Here is a 15315-nt window from a genome sequence, read left to right on the forward strand (position 1 = left end):
CACTTCTGCCCGTGCCAAGGAACAATACCACCTAAAAGCTTTGATGACGCTGCAAGACCGGAGAAACTTGCTTTCGACTTCTGCCTTTTTCCTGCGGCACTGCACTTACGTAAAATTTTACAGGTATTTTCAACAGCAAGTCTCAAACCTTACACAGGGTCTTAAAAGACTTCCTCGGCGACTGACGACGAATATGCAGGAAACGTGACTTCAACACGCTACCGCCAGCTTCTGCAACGCTAGCAGAACCGCAAATAGTTTACGAGCAAGACGGCCGTCCGGTGGCTTCACTCGCGCCATGGTGCTCGGAGCAACGGCTCGGAGCGCGTCTTCGACTGATGTGAGAAGCCGAAGTGTAATGCTGCTGCATGTCGCGATCCTGGTGGTTGGTCATAAAAACGCTAAAAAGGCTCCAAGTAGCACCACCGAACGCGAGTGTCGCTGTTGTCAGGATTTCCCAGATTTTGGCTGCGGAAACTTCCGTGGGCTGCCACACTAGTAAGCGACCTCCAGGAGAACAGGCCTCTGCCACATAAACCACCGCTGTTGGAACGCCGCCAGGATCATGACTGGCGACCACCTGACACTTTTATGACGTCATTAGGCAGAAATCGAGGGACCACTCTATGGTGTACTAGAAGACTGGGCAGTGTAGCGAGCGCCGGCGGAGGGCGGGCTCTTTCAGCGATGACCGGATCGGTGGCCGCGAGAGGGCGCAACGTGTAGTAGGCGTGCTGTCGGAGTGCGGAGCGCAGGCGGCGGTAGCGCTTGGCTGGCTTGGCGTTCTGCACGGGTTCGATTGCTTCGTATTGTTTGGCTAACTCTTTACGGTATTCTTTAGTTCTGCTGTTTCACATATTATTTATCGCACTAATTCGTTGCCAAATGCTTTGCCCGAGACGTGCATCTTCGGGCAGGACACCACAGTACACATCGCGACACCGACATTTACTTCGAAAGAGTATTAGCGAGGACGAACTTTTATCACCTGCATTATAGACCCGAATGAGCTTTTTCCCCAGCAATTAGAACTTTGCTGAGATCCTTTGATTTCTCATAGAAAAACCATCGATCGCTTGTTCGCGCTAGCAATGTTGCGTTATGAATAGCTGCGGGAAATCCATCCCCCAGGGCAACGTTCGGGAAGTCTCTTGAAAGAGACGTCCCAAACGTGTGTAATCCTCTGGGTAACATAGGATAAGCATGCTGATGGCATGATACTTAAACAAATGTGTGCTTTTGTGACCCTATAATTTCGCTGTCACTGTAGTTATGATCAATAAAATCCGTGGTTGAAGCAAAATGGGTCTTACAAAACGGACTATATCGTCTACTTCTGTAGGCTGCGTGGAGATGCCACCGTCGACTCTCGCAACTACTTCCACGGGCTTTCGAAGGAATTTCCAGCACTAGCCTTTATCGTATTTGCTGTTACTACGTAGGGTCTTCAAACAGGACTGTGCGAATAGTTAGAAAAATGTATCCACTCACCAGCTCTGGTAGTAACCACAGTGGATAAATTCTTATTTATCCACTGAGCACCAGCTATATTGATGTGTGTGGGCACCAGGGCACACAGATAAAATTTTAATCATGCACTGGGCGCCAGCGCACAGATGAGATTACACCCATGGATTCCGGAGGCGATGGTACTTGCTTTTCCCAAGAGCTCGGGAGAGGGGGGCTCCCGAGCTCCCCCGTAGTCGGCGCCTATGGCGTTTTGTACCTCTACATTCTCCAACATGAGGTCATGATCTTGATGAGCTTCGACATCTTCAGGATAAAGGACTCAGTATCTTCCGCTGGGCCATAAGACCCTTCAATTTTCTTGCGGTAAAAAAAGAGGCCTCTTAGCACCTCCTCATTGAAGAGACGGAGTGCTGGGCCAACCCTCATCTTTTTAAAACCGTTAGGAGAGAGAGAGAGAGGAAAAAAAATAATTTGCTGATGTGAGGCTATAACCTTTAACGTCACATTTTCACAGTCACTTCTCCAAGCCTTTCTAATGCAGTCAGCGTGCACAGGACCCTTCGGTGTGTCCAAACCAGTGTCTATAAAACCGATTTAGCAAATGGCCACTTTAAAGTGCAAAAAGTCCGAAAAAAAAAAATGCAGAGGACGACTGTCATGACTGCCTGCATTACCTGAAGCAGAGCAGGGCCGTACCCAGAAAAAAATTTCGGGGGGGGGGGGTTTCGGGGACAACGGCGGCCATTTTGTCTTATTTTCGCCTATGAATCATGTGCATCGGTGGCATATAATGGAGGGGTCCATATCACAAGAGCGAATGACATTTTAGCGAACGGCGACATTTGAGCGAATGGTCGTTTTAGCGAATAACGGGGGCGCGCGTTAACCCATCCGTCGCGCTGCGCTTTACGCCGCTTCGCGGCGACAGTCTGCGGCAACTCATTACAAAAATATGAACTCACTTGGCCCACCCGAAAACGCCGCTTCGCGGCGTCCGACTATTCGCTAAAGTGTCATTCGATGAAACGTGGGCGTTCGCTAAAACGTCATTCGATCAAGTGAGTGCCTCCCATAATGGAGAGTTATAGCAAACCGAAGAACCGGTCCCGGTTTGGTACCCGGTAGCCGACCGGTGCCGCTGCGCGTGCGCAGAGGTGGAGATTAAAATCGGCTGGCTGCAAGTGCACCGACCAGGGCCGTACCCAGAAAAAAATTTCGGGGGGGGTCAGAACCCCCTATCCCCCCCCCCCCCCCCCCCCCCCCCTGCATGGTTACGGCCCTGAAGCAGAGTCTCCCTGTCACTCCTTTTAATGTTGCGGGACGACGACTGACGCCGATCGAAATCGAGAGGGGCACGAAAAAGGGAACGGGCTTCTTTGCAGGACCGGTAGCCACTGTTGCAACCCGACACGGGCCCCAGGAATTGAGGTTAGGGAGGGGGGGGGGGGGGGGGGGGTTCGGGGGGCATTCAGAATATAAGAGTCGTTGCGAATTAAAGGGGCGCTTTCGGAAAAACAAGGGGGGAGTGCACCCCCGTAGAGGGGTGTAGGGAAATCACTGCCCCGACACAAAACACGTCCCGTCTCTCTTATCCCGCCGTTTTTCCGTCATTGCACGCGTTGTCTACATCCCACTGAACGGCACCGATCACAATCCATTTCACTCAAGCATTAAAAAAAAAAAAAACTGCAGTAAAACAAGGCGACGACGCGAACCACGCGATCACAGGCAGTACGACCACGCGGCAATCCGAGCGGGAAGGAGCACGCCTGTTACCCGCAGCGCCCCCTGGCGTCCTTGCGCTCCGTCATCGCTGCGCCGACCTCCTCCCTCCGTTGCTTCTCGGCGCGGACGACACACTGCCCAGTTCTAGTACACCATAACCACTCTTTTGGACGCGGTCAACACCACTGTAGTCAACACACCTATCGGAGACGCGTTCGCGCTGCAGCCACTGCAGCCACTGCAGCTATGGTTAGTTCCACTGGTTAGTTCATTTTACTAGCTTTACTATGGTCGCATGGTCGCTGCGCGATCCAGCACATTGACTCTAGTCACTCTGGTCAACTCTGGTGTTATTATGCCTGCGTCAGAACCCTGCCGCCCTCCTGCGTGCGTCGTCGGCGTCGTGAGCGCGGCAAAACTAAAGCAAAACAGCAAAACTGGGCAAAACGGCGGCAAATGTGACCATGGCGTTCGTTCGTGCCGCCGCGCCGTCGCTTCAGCAGCTGTAGCGGCTGCAGCCCCTGTTCAAGTCGCTGCACCAAAATCTCAGCCAACGGACGGATAGTAGAGCAGGTTAGAGAAGAAGGCGATGAAGCCTACCAAGAAGGTAATGCCATAGAGTGTACTACTACGCCTGAGTTGCGTTCAGAATCGGAGGCATCCCTCGTCCCCACGGTTTAATCTCTTGCCTTCCTCTGTTCCAGCCCGCGAAAGGGCAGCAGTTGCTCACGTGCTTCTTCAACCGGGTAAGCTTCCAGCGGCACGAGTTTGGGGAGATCGTCCCAAATGTGAACCTCGAAACTGAAGCAGGAGGTTGCTTTTGAAGTCTGACATTCGATCGGGCCAGCAAGACAGAACTTAGCTCCTTGTCAGTCACTGATTCTTTATGGTGGTAACAGACCTTATCGTGTCACATGCCTGCCTATATGTGGTTTGCTAGGGGACTGCCCCGGCTTAACTACTCACCGCCATCGCGTGTGGCTGTTTGAAGGCAGCGGTTCCCACCAGCCCCAGAATGCTTTTGAGAAGTGGACCATCAATCCTTACCCACAGGACTCCCACTACTATGAGGAGCAGCTTACAACCCTCTTCTTTCCTTCGTTTGGTCTGCCAGCATATACACCAACTCATGTTTACAAACAAACCGGAGCGCCCCTAGTGGACGCCACCGACGCCGCGCTTGCGCGATGGGGATATGGGCAAGAAGCTCGCCGTCGCCCATAAACAAACCATTCGAAAGGGATGTTGTCGGCGTCAATGCGAGTCCCCGCACTCTTTTTCACGTTGGAATTGCTGATTCTACTTCTTCCTGGTACTTGAGCAGCCTCAGCGAAATTAACGAGGCTCGTTACACTGAAAAACTTGGCGTGAATAATGTAACATGCGGCGATTCATTCTGCGTAAACGCCGCAGAATGGACGCTACAGGCCGATTCACATGGTCAGGTTCTGCTCGCTATTTTCAGCCATGACGTCGCTCGGGCTGCAAAAGCCTGAACCGTAGCTGAGATGTCGACATCTGTACTGAAAATCGTAAGCGGAATCGGACCGAGTGAATCGGGTATAACAAGTCGGTGATGGATGCTGGTAACAATAATCAACATTTCCTTTTATCTACTGTTTAGACTGAGCCTACTTACCCGAAGCAACCTTCAAGCTCAAACGGACACTGACAGGGTATTTATGCTCGTTGAGGTTTTTAGTTGTACATGACATATGAGAGCCCAACTACCCAGAACACAATTTGCGGCTCGAAATTCGGTTTCTTTCTGCGCGAAAACTGCCGATCAAGAACTGGCCGGTTTGACTCTCGCTCACTCTCTTTTCCGTGGTAATGGGCCGTTTTCTTCTAAGGTTTTGATGCAACCACCAAATTTAATCAAAGTCGTTGGTCACTGAAGGCACACACTCATTATGAAAATTTTTTTGTGGCTTCTAAAAAGCTGCAAATACGTTGATTGAAAAAAAAAAAAGTTGCACTGAGAACCGGAAGCCTTCTGTGCGTGCGTCGTTTCGCATATCGTGGGACTCGCGGGGACAGCGATGGCAGCGGACGACGGGCGTGGGACCTATACTTCAGAACTGTCGTTCGTGGTACCGGCGACAGTTCTGGTCGCCGGTACCACGAACAGAACTGTCGCCGAACAGAACTGGTACCACGAACGAACTTTTAAAGGTACCACGTTCGTGGTACCTTTAAAAGAGAAATTTGGGACTGATCAAAAGAATTGGTATTCATCCCGTACGACACGCCCGACCACCAAGCCGATTTGCACGAAGACGTCGCCGAGCCGTCGCTCCTTTCTCGTGGCTGAAGACATCGCTCGCGCAAACGTCAAGCACCGCACGAAGTGTGTACTTTGAGTTGAATATGCATGCGTAAGATTTCTTTACTATAGTCAGTTGCAGGTTAAGAAGGTAGCGGCAAAGGCCCCTCAAAGGGAATCAGATATCCCTCCGCCACCTCCGCATCCAGTAGCGTCCCACCGTTTCCTTGACGTCGCGGCCAACGCGCGAGGAGGGTCTTGCCTTTCTGTACATATTTGCTTTATCTTTCGACTTTGACTTAGCATTGTGGAAGCCACGAGAGGGAGATTAGAGTTCTCCCCCACCGACGGAAACAAATACGACTTTCGGGGATTAGCTTCCCCCCCGATGGATACAAAGGCTGCTTTCAGGGGCTCGGTTCCCTCTCCGAGGAATACAAAGGTCGCTTTCTTAAAAAGGTGGGATCGGAGACAAGTGGGAATCCATTGAAGCGGAACAAGGAGCGTTTCCAGTGAACTCTTCTTTCGACTGCGGAGAGATTTGAAACGGGCGCATCACACTTTTGGGAGGAGCTTCTCCTACCTTCTTGACTTGTAACCGACTATAGGTGCAAATGTCGCCAATGCGTAGTGCTTCGACCTTGACCCGGGAGTGCTTTTGCTGGAGGAAAATCGGCAGCAAACTTTTCAACTTACAGTTTACCGGCTGTATTATTACTGGGGAGGGAGTTCCTCCAGTCGCTCAGTGGAAAGACGTCCGCTTCACACGCGGCAGGACCGGCTTCAATCCCCAGTGAAACCATACTTTTTTTTTTCTTTTTTAGACATTTTGCGATGTTTACATTTCTTTTTTTTTTTAACAATTGTCACTGAAGAAACAAACAAAAAAAAAAAAAACAAATGTTGTAGACGACACGTCGCTGAACTAAATGGTATGGTATTTCCTTTTTGACACCTGTGAACTCAATGTAATCACTTTCCACAAAATGCGAGGCGCATTTAAATCGGGTAGCGTCCGCTTTCCGAGGTGCCCGTAAATGTTCTACAGGAATTGCAGCCAGCCATTGGTTCTGATCCCGTTGATCTTTCGGAAACTCTGTCGCACAATGCCACTTTTTTTCGGATGCAGGACTTGTGAGCCAGCTCTTCACGCAACATCTTGGGTGTATACTTTTCGGAGCTGATCACGGAAATTCAGCTCGGGCACTCACAACTCATCTCCAACTCCTCAGTGTACAAAACAACTCATCTTGAAGTACAGAACAGCGAGCGGAACAAACATAACTGCAGAATAATCGCACGGCAAACAGTTCCCGCTACGCCACCACGCATGTCGTCTGCTACGCAGAGGGGAAAAAAAAAGTGCACGGTCGGGTGTAGCCACGTGGCTTCTGCCACTCACTCTCTCCTCTCCACTTCTCCAACCTCCGTGCGCGGGTTTCAATTTCAAGCAGTTGCGTCTTTTGGCTTTATTAAAAATATATGCTACTCTGTTGCAAAATATTAATTGAGTAGTCCTCCGACACCATAATAAAGCGCCTGGCAAAAAATGAAAAACATTTTTTGGGGGGTGTCAGTGTCCCTTTAAACGTCTTTTGAGGTCTGCACTTCTCATCGCAATTACCGGGTCAACGTTTGGTCTACGCGGGCCGCTGTCGTTTGAACGAGCAGATGACAAGGAAAAGTGTTTGAGATCAGACGACAGCTCGAACGAGGAGGCGGCCGTTTGAACGTGATGATGCACGGAACGCAGTCCGCAGGTGGTCTGTGCAACTGGGCAGTTTTTCCGCGTTTATGTCGGAACAAAACAAATAAATCTGATGACCACAAGTATCCGTGAATTCAATCCAAAGTGCTTCCTGCCCAAGCATTCGTGGTCCAATGGCGTCTGTTTTTCCTTTTTAACGGCCCCTATTCACGTCTCGGACGAACCGAGCAGGGAGAAAGCACGTGAAAACTGACCTTCAAACTTTTCCCGACTCTTGGTAAAGCCCCTGTCGCGGCGTTTTGATGAGAAGGCAGGTTTTTTTTCCGGTTTCTTCCGAAGTAACACAGGAATGCACGTGCCCCATGGCGGCTTCCGCCCACAGCCCCAGACCGGAAGTGCGCCCGACGCGCCACCACCGCGTCACCATCGCGCCGTGACGTAACAGAGATGAGTTTGTGTATAGCACTCTTTTAAACCCGCTTCCCCCTTTCCCCCCCCCCTCCTCCTCCTCCCGTGGCCCGACGAGACAGGGATCCGGTCAATTCGTCGAACAGGCCAACGTGTCGTAGGTCCATTTACAGAAAGAGCAACTCGTCGAATTGCGCATTCCCGGTGAAAATTAGTTTATTGTTATTCCTTTCTTTTTATCTTTTGGCTTTATATGAGTTTTCTTGCTATCCAGATTGTCTGCCCGTGAACGCTAGTGCAATGAGATAGCGGCAAACTCTGAAGATGCATTCTTGGAACAATAAGATCGGAGTGACTGCGACACATTGCCCCTATCCTCACATTTCAGCATTACTACTATAGTTTTGGAAGTTTTAGTTTTAAATGGGTTGTCATCACTCTGATTCTCGCAAACGTGACCATAGAGTTTGTGCTGTCACTTTGAAACACACACTCGCCATGCGCCGGCAGTGCTTTCAATCCGCAGCGTTTGCAAAGAACTAAAAGTGTGCAAAATGACGGAACACTGTACTCCGTTTCCCATTAAAGACCAACCCACAAAAACTTTTTCCAACGAGGAGGAAATCCTTCTCGCCACCCTTTCGATTTCCCCCTCTCCCACTGTGCTATCTCGACGACGGGGGACTTCTTTTGTTGCTGCATCTTAGGGTGGGACAAGCCGGGATAAGCTCATTATCCGGGGTTCACAAGGGCAGCGGTAGCGGCGGCGGCGGGGTGGGGGGAGGAGGGGCGTGGGGCAATTTTGTATCTTCGAGACTTCAAATAACGCGGGCGTATCTTTCTTTTTGTCGCATTTCCACTTCTCCGCTTCTGCAAATTATGATCGTGGTAGGCTGGTCCAGTGGCTTAGAGCTCACTTTTTAAAAGAAACCGAAAATAAAAAAAAAAAAAAACGAACCAGTACAAGCTGAACTATGCAAGATGCTTGAAGAGAGCCAGTTGTAATGAAAATGAACTGCTCTAATGTGGTAAGTTGGGTCAGTCTGTTCATAATTTTTAATCCCCTTTTGAAAGCCTCCAAAAAAAGCAAATAAACCAGGACAAGCTAAGTGACGCAAGGCGCCTCGTATTGTTCAGGTTTTCCCGGTTCTTTATGTACTTTCGGCGCTCCTCAAAACGCACAGTGTTCAGTTTCTAGACGCTGTTTTTATTTTCGCACAGAAAAAAGACAAAAATACATAATAATTTTTCACATCAGTGCAATGCAATAGAGACTTCTATTTCGAGCAAGCTGCTTTCCGCCATGCTTCCATGTCATCCTCCAGGCCTCGAATGTTTGTGCACAGTGATTAAACTATTTACATCTAAATTGACATGCACTATAAATCTCGTACTCTCTCTTAGAAGCAGCATGTTAGTGCACATGAATTCCCCCAGCGTCTTGCATTCTAATCGCGTGGAAGGAAAATGGAAATATCCCGGGCATGATTTGTGCAGAAGGCTAGATTCAGTGGTCGCCTATTATTTCTAGAAACTCCTTGCAGAATCACTCATCTCTGTTGCGTCACGGCGCGGTGGTGGCGCGTCGGTCGCACTTCCGGTCTGGGGCTGTGGGCGGAAGCCGCCATAGGGCACGTGCATTCGTGTGTTACTTCGGAAGAAACCGGTCAAAAACCTGCCTTCTCGCGAAAATGCCGCGACTGGGGCTTTACCAAAAGAGTGACGAAAGGTTTGAAGGTCAGTTTTCACGCGTTTTCTGCCTGCTCGGTTCGACCGAGAACGTAAACAGGAACCGTTAAAAAACGGGCGGAAAGCACTTTGGATTGAATTCACAGATATTTGTGGTCGTTAGACTTATTTGTTTTATTCCAACATGAACGCGGGAAAACCGTCAAGTTGCACTGACCACCTGCGGACTATGTTCGGTGCGTCATCACGTTCAAACGGTCGCCTCATCGTTCGAGCTGTCGTCTGCTCTCTCAAGCGTTTGTGCTTGTCGTCTGCTCGTTCAAACGACAGCGGCCCGTAGACCAGTTGTTGACCCGGTAGTTGCGATAAGAAGTCCAGACCTCGAAAGACGTATAAGTTTGAAGGTTGCTTTGGATAAGTAGGCTCGGGGAAAACAGTAGATATAAGGAGATGTTTATAATTGTTAGCAGTTGCCGTCACCGACTTGCTATGCTTGATTCACTTGGTTCGATTCTGCTTACGATTTTCAGTATCGACGTCGACATCTCAGCTACGGTTCAGGCTTTTGCAGCCCGAGCGACGTCATGACTGAAAATAGCGAGCAGAACCTCACCATATGAACCAGGCTTTGGTGTCCATTCTGCGGCGTCCACGCGAAATGAGTCGTGGCATGTTACATGATTCACGTCAAGTTTTGCGGCGTAATGAGCCTAGTTAATTTCGCTGAGGCCGCTCAAGTAGTCGGGCATTACCAGGAAGAAGTAGAATCAACAATTCGAACGCGAAAAAGAGCGCAGGGACTCACACCGACGCCGACAACATCCCATTCCAATGGTTTGTTTATGGGCATCAGCGAGCTTCTTTCCTACACCCCCATCGCGCATGCGCGGCATCAGTGGCGTCCGCTAGGGGCGCTCCGGTTTGTTTGTAAACATGGGTTGGTGTACACACCAACATGTGTGGGCAAGAAGCTCGCCGTCGCCCATAAACAAATCATTCAAATGCGATGTTGTCGGCGTCGGTGTGAGTCCCCCTGCCCTTTATTGCGTTCGAATTGTTGATTCTACGTCTTCCTGGCAATGTCTGACTACTTGAGTGGCCTCAGCGAAATTAATGAGGCTCGTTACGCTGCAAACCTTCGAGCGAATAATGTGACATGCGGCGATTAATCCCACGTGGACGCCGTAGAATGGACGCTAAAGCCTGATTCGGATGATGAGATTTCGCTCGCAATTGTCAGTCGCGACGTCGCTCGGCTGCAAAACAGTGAACTGTAGCTGAGATATCGACGTCGATACTGAAAATCGCAAGCAGAATCGGACGAAGTGAATCAGGCATAACAAGTCGGTGATGGCCACTGGTTACAATGATCAACATATCCTTGTATCTACTGTTTACATCGAACCTACTTACCAGCCTTGAAACTTAAGTCTTTTGAGGCCCTGCACTTACTTCTTACCGCAAGTGCCGGGCCCACGTTTAGTATATGGGCCGGTGTCGTCTAAAAGAGCAGACGGCAAGCAGAAACGTTTGAAAGAGCAGACAGTTCGAACGATCAGGCGACCGTTTGAACTTGAAGACACACTGAACGTAGTCCACAGGTGGTCCGTACAACTCGACGGTTTCTCCGCGTTCGTGTTGGAACAAAACAAATCAGTCTATGCACAAGTATCCATGAATTCAACCCAAAGTGCTTCCCGCCCAAGCAATCGTGGTCCGACGGCGTCTGGTTTTCCCTTTTCACTGCACATATCCAAGTTCTCGGACGAACCGAGCACATGAAATCTGATCTTCAAACCTTCCTCGACTCTTTTGGTACAGCCCCAGTCATGGCGTTTTGACGAGAAGGCAGGTTTTTGTCAGATTCCTTTCAAAACAACGCAGGAATACACGTCTCACAAGGGGACTTCTGCCCACAGCACGGACCGGAAGTGCGCCCAATGCGCCACCACCGCGCCATGACGTAACAGAGATGAGTTCGTGTATACCCTGGAGTCCTTTCTCCAAGAAGCGAGGTTTTGATGGATATTCGTTGCTCGGCTGCTATTTTTTTAGTTGCGCGGAAAAAAAAGAGAGAGAGAGGTGGGAGCAACAATTTCCTCAGGCTGAATTTTTTTTTTTTCGATTGCAACATTTTGTTGTGTTTAAGTATGCTTTTGTTTTTTAGGGTGCTACAATACGGTGTAAACAATTTTATGCACTTCCCACAAATATTTCATTGTCAACGACAGTTGTAAAATATTACGCACTGCCTTGGGTGCGTAATACCTTACCTTACCTTACGCACTGGAGCGTCACAGGAGCACATATTTTCGCAAAATAAATACGAGGACGTATTTCTCCTTTTGGATCGATCACTTCTGTGGCATCACGACGAACACACTTTCACCATGAAATCATAACAAAGATTGATTGATGATGAAATTGATTGGGTCCCAACAGTAGATCCACATTAGTTAGGTTGCAAATAAACTGGGCGTCTTTCATGCATTGTGTTTACTTCCACGTTTGAATGTGTTGAGAATGAGTAGCCAAAAAGCGCAGTCTGCAGGCTGATTCATGGAGTGGCCTGATATCTCCCCAACTCGGAAAAAAAGGGGGTGGGGGAGGGGGGGAGAGAAAGGGGTGGTTGTTGTGGGAAGGTGATAATATTTATTCTTACTCAGGAGAGTCGCCGGTCATTAAAAAATCGACTCGCTCATAACGGGAAAGCCTGTGGGGCCACATCTCTAGTAACTATGAGTAAAATGTGGTACTCGGCTAGGTTACAAAGAAATTGTGATAGTGCAAACGATGGGGCGCTGTGTAGGCAGATGAAGCAAAGACATATCTTACGATTGCGCCGTCTTCATTAGAAGCCAGCATTTCGGTTTGCTTCTTCCACCCTCCTGACGCCAGTCTTCTCCAATATTGGATAAATCCGGTACAGCGATCATTGTGGAAGCCCGCGCCAACATTTAAATGCCTTTTTCAAGTTATAAAACAGTCATCAAGCAGAGGTAAGGAAGAATAAATACGCAAAATAGTGCAAAATGGGAGGACCAACCTATGAGAGGGGATATATGTTTCGAACAGTAATGAAGAGATTAGGGAAAGCCACTTGATTTTTATGTTTCAGAAAGAAATTTATACTCGACGACTTGAACTCTTTATTGCGCAAGCCAATCCTTGTGCCGACACGGGAATGGTTCCATCAGTCGCGCGATGCCAGAGCGTGGCTGCTGGAACGACCCTAGCATATGGCGGCCCCTCGATTTCCACTCCACCGACCGAGCGGCCTCGGGCCTGCAGCTCATGGAAAAAAGCGTTCGGTCGCGCTGAGTCTCGCGGGTTGAGCGTGCCCGCAACAACGAGGGAAGACACCTGTAAGTCTCAAGGTCGTTGTGGCACTCGCAGCTAGTCGCTCATTTTGCTCTTTTTGAGGATTATCCCTACAGGAAAAGCCGACACAAAAGAAGCCCCTGCCGTCACGTGACTTTTAGGAGAGGGTGAAAAGAGGAGGGGCGCGAGGGGCATTTTCTTACCTTGCGGAAAATGGTTTCTTTGGTCGGTCTTTAAGTCCGACTGCAGCCAAATCTATGATCCTTGGAGGCAGTAATGGGCCGATAAAAGTGCATTGTCATGGCGCTCATCATTGTTGCGCGTTTCTTGTCACCGGCTGAAGCAGTCACGCTCACCGAATGCGGCGTGATCCTGCGCCTTTTTCTGTACCTGATTGGTTTAGCCAGTGATCACACACGCTCAGCGACGACGAGCACCGTGACAATGCACTTTCGGCGCTGCGTGATTGGCTGCATCGAGTTTAATATGCCATTTGCCTTCGTCGCTCGCACTGCACCCCGCTGCCTTTCTCTCAACATTTCTGATCTGTGCACTGGAGAGAGAAAGAGAGAGAGAAGGCTTGTAAAAGGGAACACACCAATGTTGGTGTCATGGCCAAAGGCCAGACGGTCTCAAGCCAGCCTCTATATTTACGGAGCGCCTGGGTCGTTCTAGACACATCATTATTGGAGAACGGTAGTACTTTACGAAAACAGCATTAATCTGTCACACACACGAATGATTCAACACGAACATTGAGCAAAACGCCCCTTATACAAATTGTGGCCCACACGAATTGGTCATAAAGTATATTCTTATTAAGGTATAGAAGCAAAATAAAATCTTCAAAAGAAGTGGCGACAAGATGGCCTTTTGATGAACTGCTGTTCGACAAGTTGCCCTACGACGAGCTGGCTTATTCGAAAAGTTGGTCTAGACCCGACGGGAGAGCCATAGGGCCAAAGATCTCAATATTAGTGTAGACGTCTACACCATCGTCATCGCATAAGAAAAAAAGCATATAAACCTAAACTAAAAATAAAAAAATAGACACACACAGATCATGTGTGTGTCTCTTTCTATGGGCTTCCTTATTCCACTTTTTTGCGTTTCGGATTCTTGTTAGGTTTGGCATAAACTATCGGGTACCATCTAAAATGAGCCGGAAATTTTCCGGGATCGCGCACAGAAAGCTTTTTAGTGGTCTGCTTTATCTGGAAAAATGTTGTTGGCACTGTAAGTTGGAAGAAAAGGAAATAGAGGCAATCATAGGTGTACTTACAAGCCGTTGCTTTGTTTCTGTGAAGAATGAGTGACTGGCTGCCTGTCGGCATTACATGTTACAGGACGTTTACGGCCTAAGCTTTCACTTCACGGGCTGTGAGCTGCGATGTGCTACATGTGGTGGAAGTTGCTGTAGTAAGCGTAACTTTGACATTTCTGCTTGTTCTCGCCAGCATTGATTCGGTCGCAACCCATATAAGATATAATAATAAATTTTGATTGCAAAAGAGAACATGCAATTAGTGACCGCTTCATACCGCATGGTGCATAAACTGCCACGATCGCTGCTCTATGGTGCCACTATGAAGCATAGAAATAAAAGTGCACATTTTTGTTCATGTGGATTACGGCTGTACTTCCTTTGTTAGCCAAACGCTTGTATTCTGACATGAAATTGTTATTCACCTTCATCTTTTATTAAGGTTAAATGTTGGGCTAGGTTTTGATTGCTAAATAAACCCTAGATAAATATCTTATGAAATAAGAACTTGAATAAAAATAAGAACACAATTTGACTTTTTCATTGAGGCTAGAAGCAAAATGGTTTGACAAAGCTAAAAAGGTAAAATGTAAATGACTGGTAATTCAACTGCTTCCTCACCTTCTTATTGCTTATAATAGCCACGGAACTTTCTTAATGGGCATTGCCAAAGAATCAAATAGGAAGAGAAGAAAGGGGCTACGGGACATGAATTTTTCCTGTCAAAAATGTTTTGACTAATTTTCTAAACAAATAACAGATATGCAGCAATATTTATAAAACTGGACATATTTGACGTTTGCCTCTGTTTCATTTCCGTAGTACATTACCCGAAACAAGCTTTGGCCTCAAACAAACAAACATTTTGGAGCGTGCAACTCTATTCAAATGAATGCGCGGGACTTAATACACAGACTGAATAATCAGTAACTGTAGCCTGCATGTACTCTGCTTTTATTTCGAAGGTCAGTGTAAGAATCTTGGAGCCTACAATAATTTTTGTCACAAACATTTTTAAGGATATTGTTTTGGTGCTGTACAGAATTTATACATGATTTTTTAAAGGCATTGTCTCAACTTGTACTTACCTAAAAATATATATACTGTAAAATCCCGAGAGATAGCCCACTAAACATCAAGAGCATATCGGGTGAAAATATGGAGTGGGCTAACTTTCAATGTATAATCAAGAAAAGTGAAAAAAAATTGCTACTTTTAGGTTGTGTTCATTCCAAGCTTGTTATGGTGGCAGAGGGCAACGAAGCAAAGATGACTGTACTTCCCAGTCAGCAACATTCTTTTATATCCAACCATAGCTAACTAGCCGCATTTACGCCGAGGCCATCATTGATCCCAAAACTACTATTAAGAGAAGTGGGCTGTCTTTAGGTGTTTAAAGAAATATAGTAAATCAAGCCAAAAATAGGGGTGGGCTATATTTCGGGGCTGGGGCATCTCAAAATT

At 48.0% G+C, this 15315-nt stretch overlaps 1 protein-coding gene across 1 annotated transcript in view; it reads left to right on the forward strand.

Moving 5' to 3' along the window:
* Positions 1–3592: 3592 nt before the first annotated feature.
* LOC8042770 (DNA replication ATP-dependent helicase/nuclease DNA2) overlaps positions 3593–15315 on the forward strand; it is a 92413-nt gene continuing 80690 nt past the window's right edge. Inside the window, exons 1-2 of the mRNA XM_029978330.2 lie at positions 3593–3802; positions 3900–3941. Coding sequence (XP_029834190.2) covers positions 3785–3802; positions 3900–3941 — 60 coding nt within the window. The 5' untranslated portion in view covers positions 3593–3784. The remainder of the gene's footprint in view (positions 3803–3899; positions 3942–15315) is intronic.

Source organism: Ixodes scapularis, unplaced genomic scaffold (assembly GCF_016920785.2).
Source record: "Ixodes scapularis isolate PalLabHiFi unplaced genomic scaffold, ASM1692078v2 PGA_scaffold1__304_contigs__length_218370807, whole genome shotgun sequence".
Classification (NCBI taxonomy): Eukaryota; Metazoa; Arthropoda; class Arachnida; order Ixodida; family Ixodidae; genus Ixodes; species Ixodes scapularis.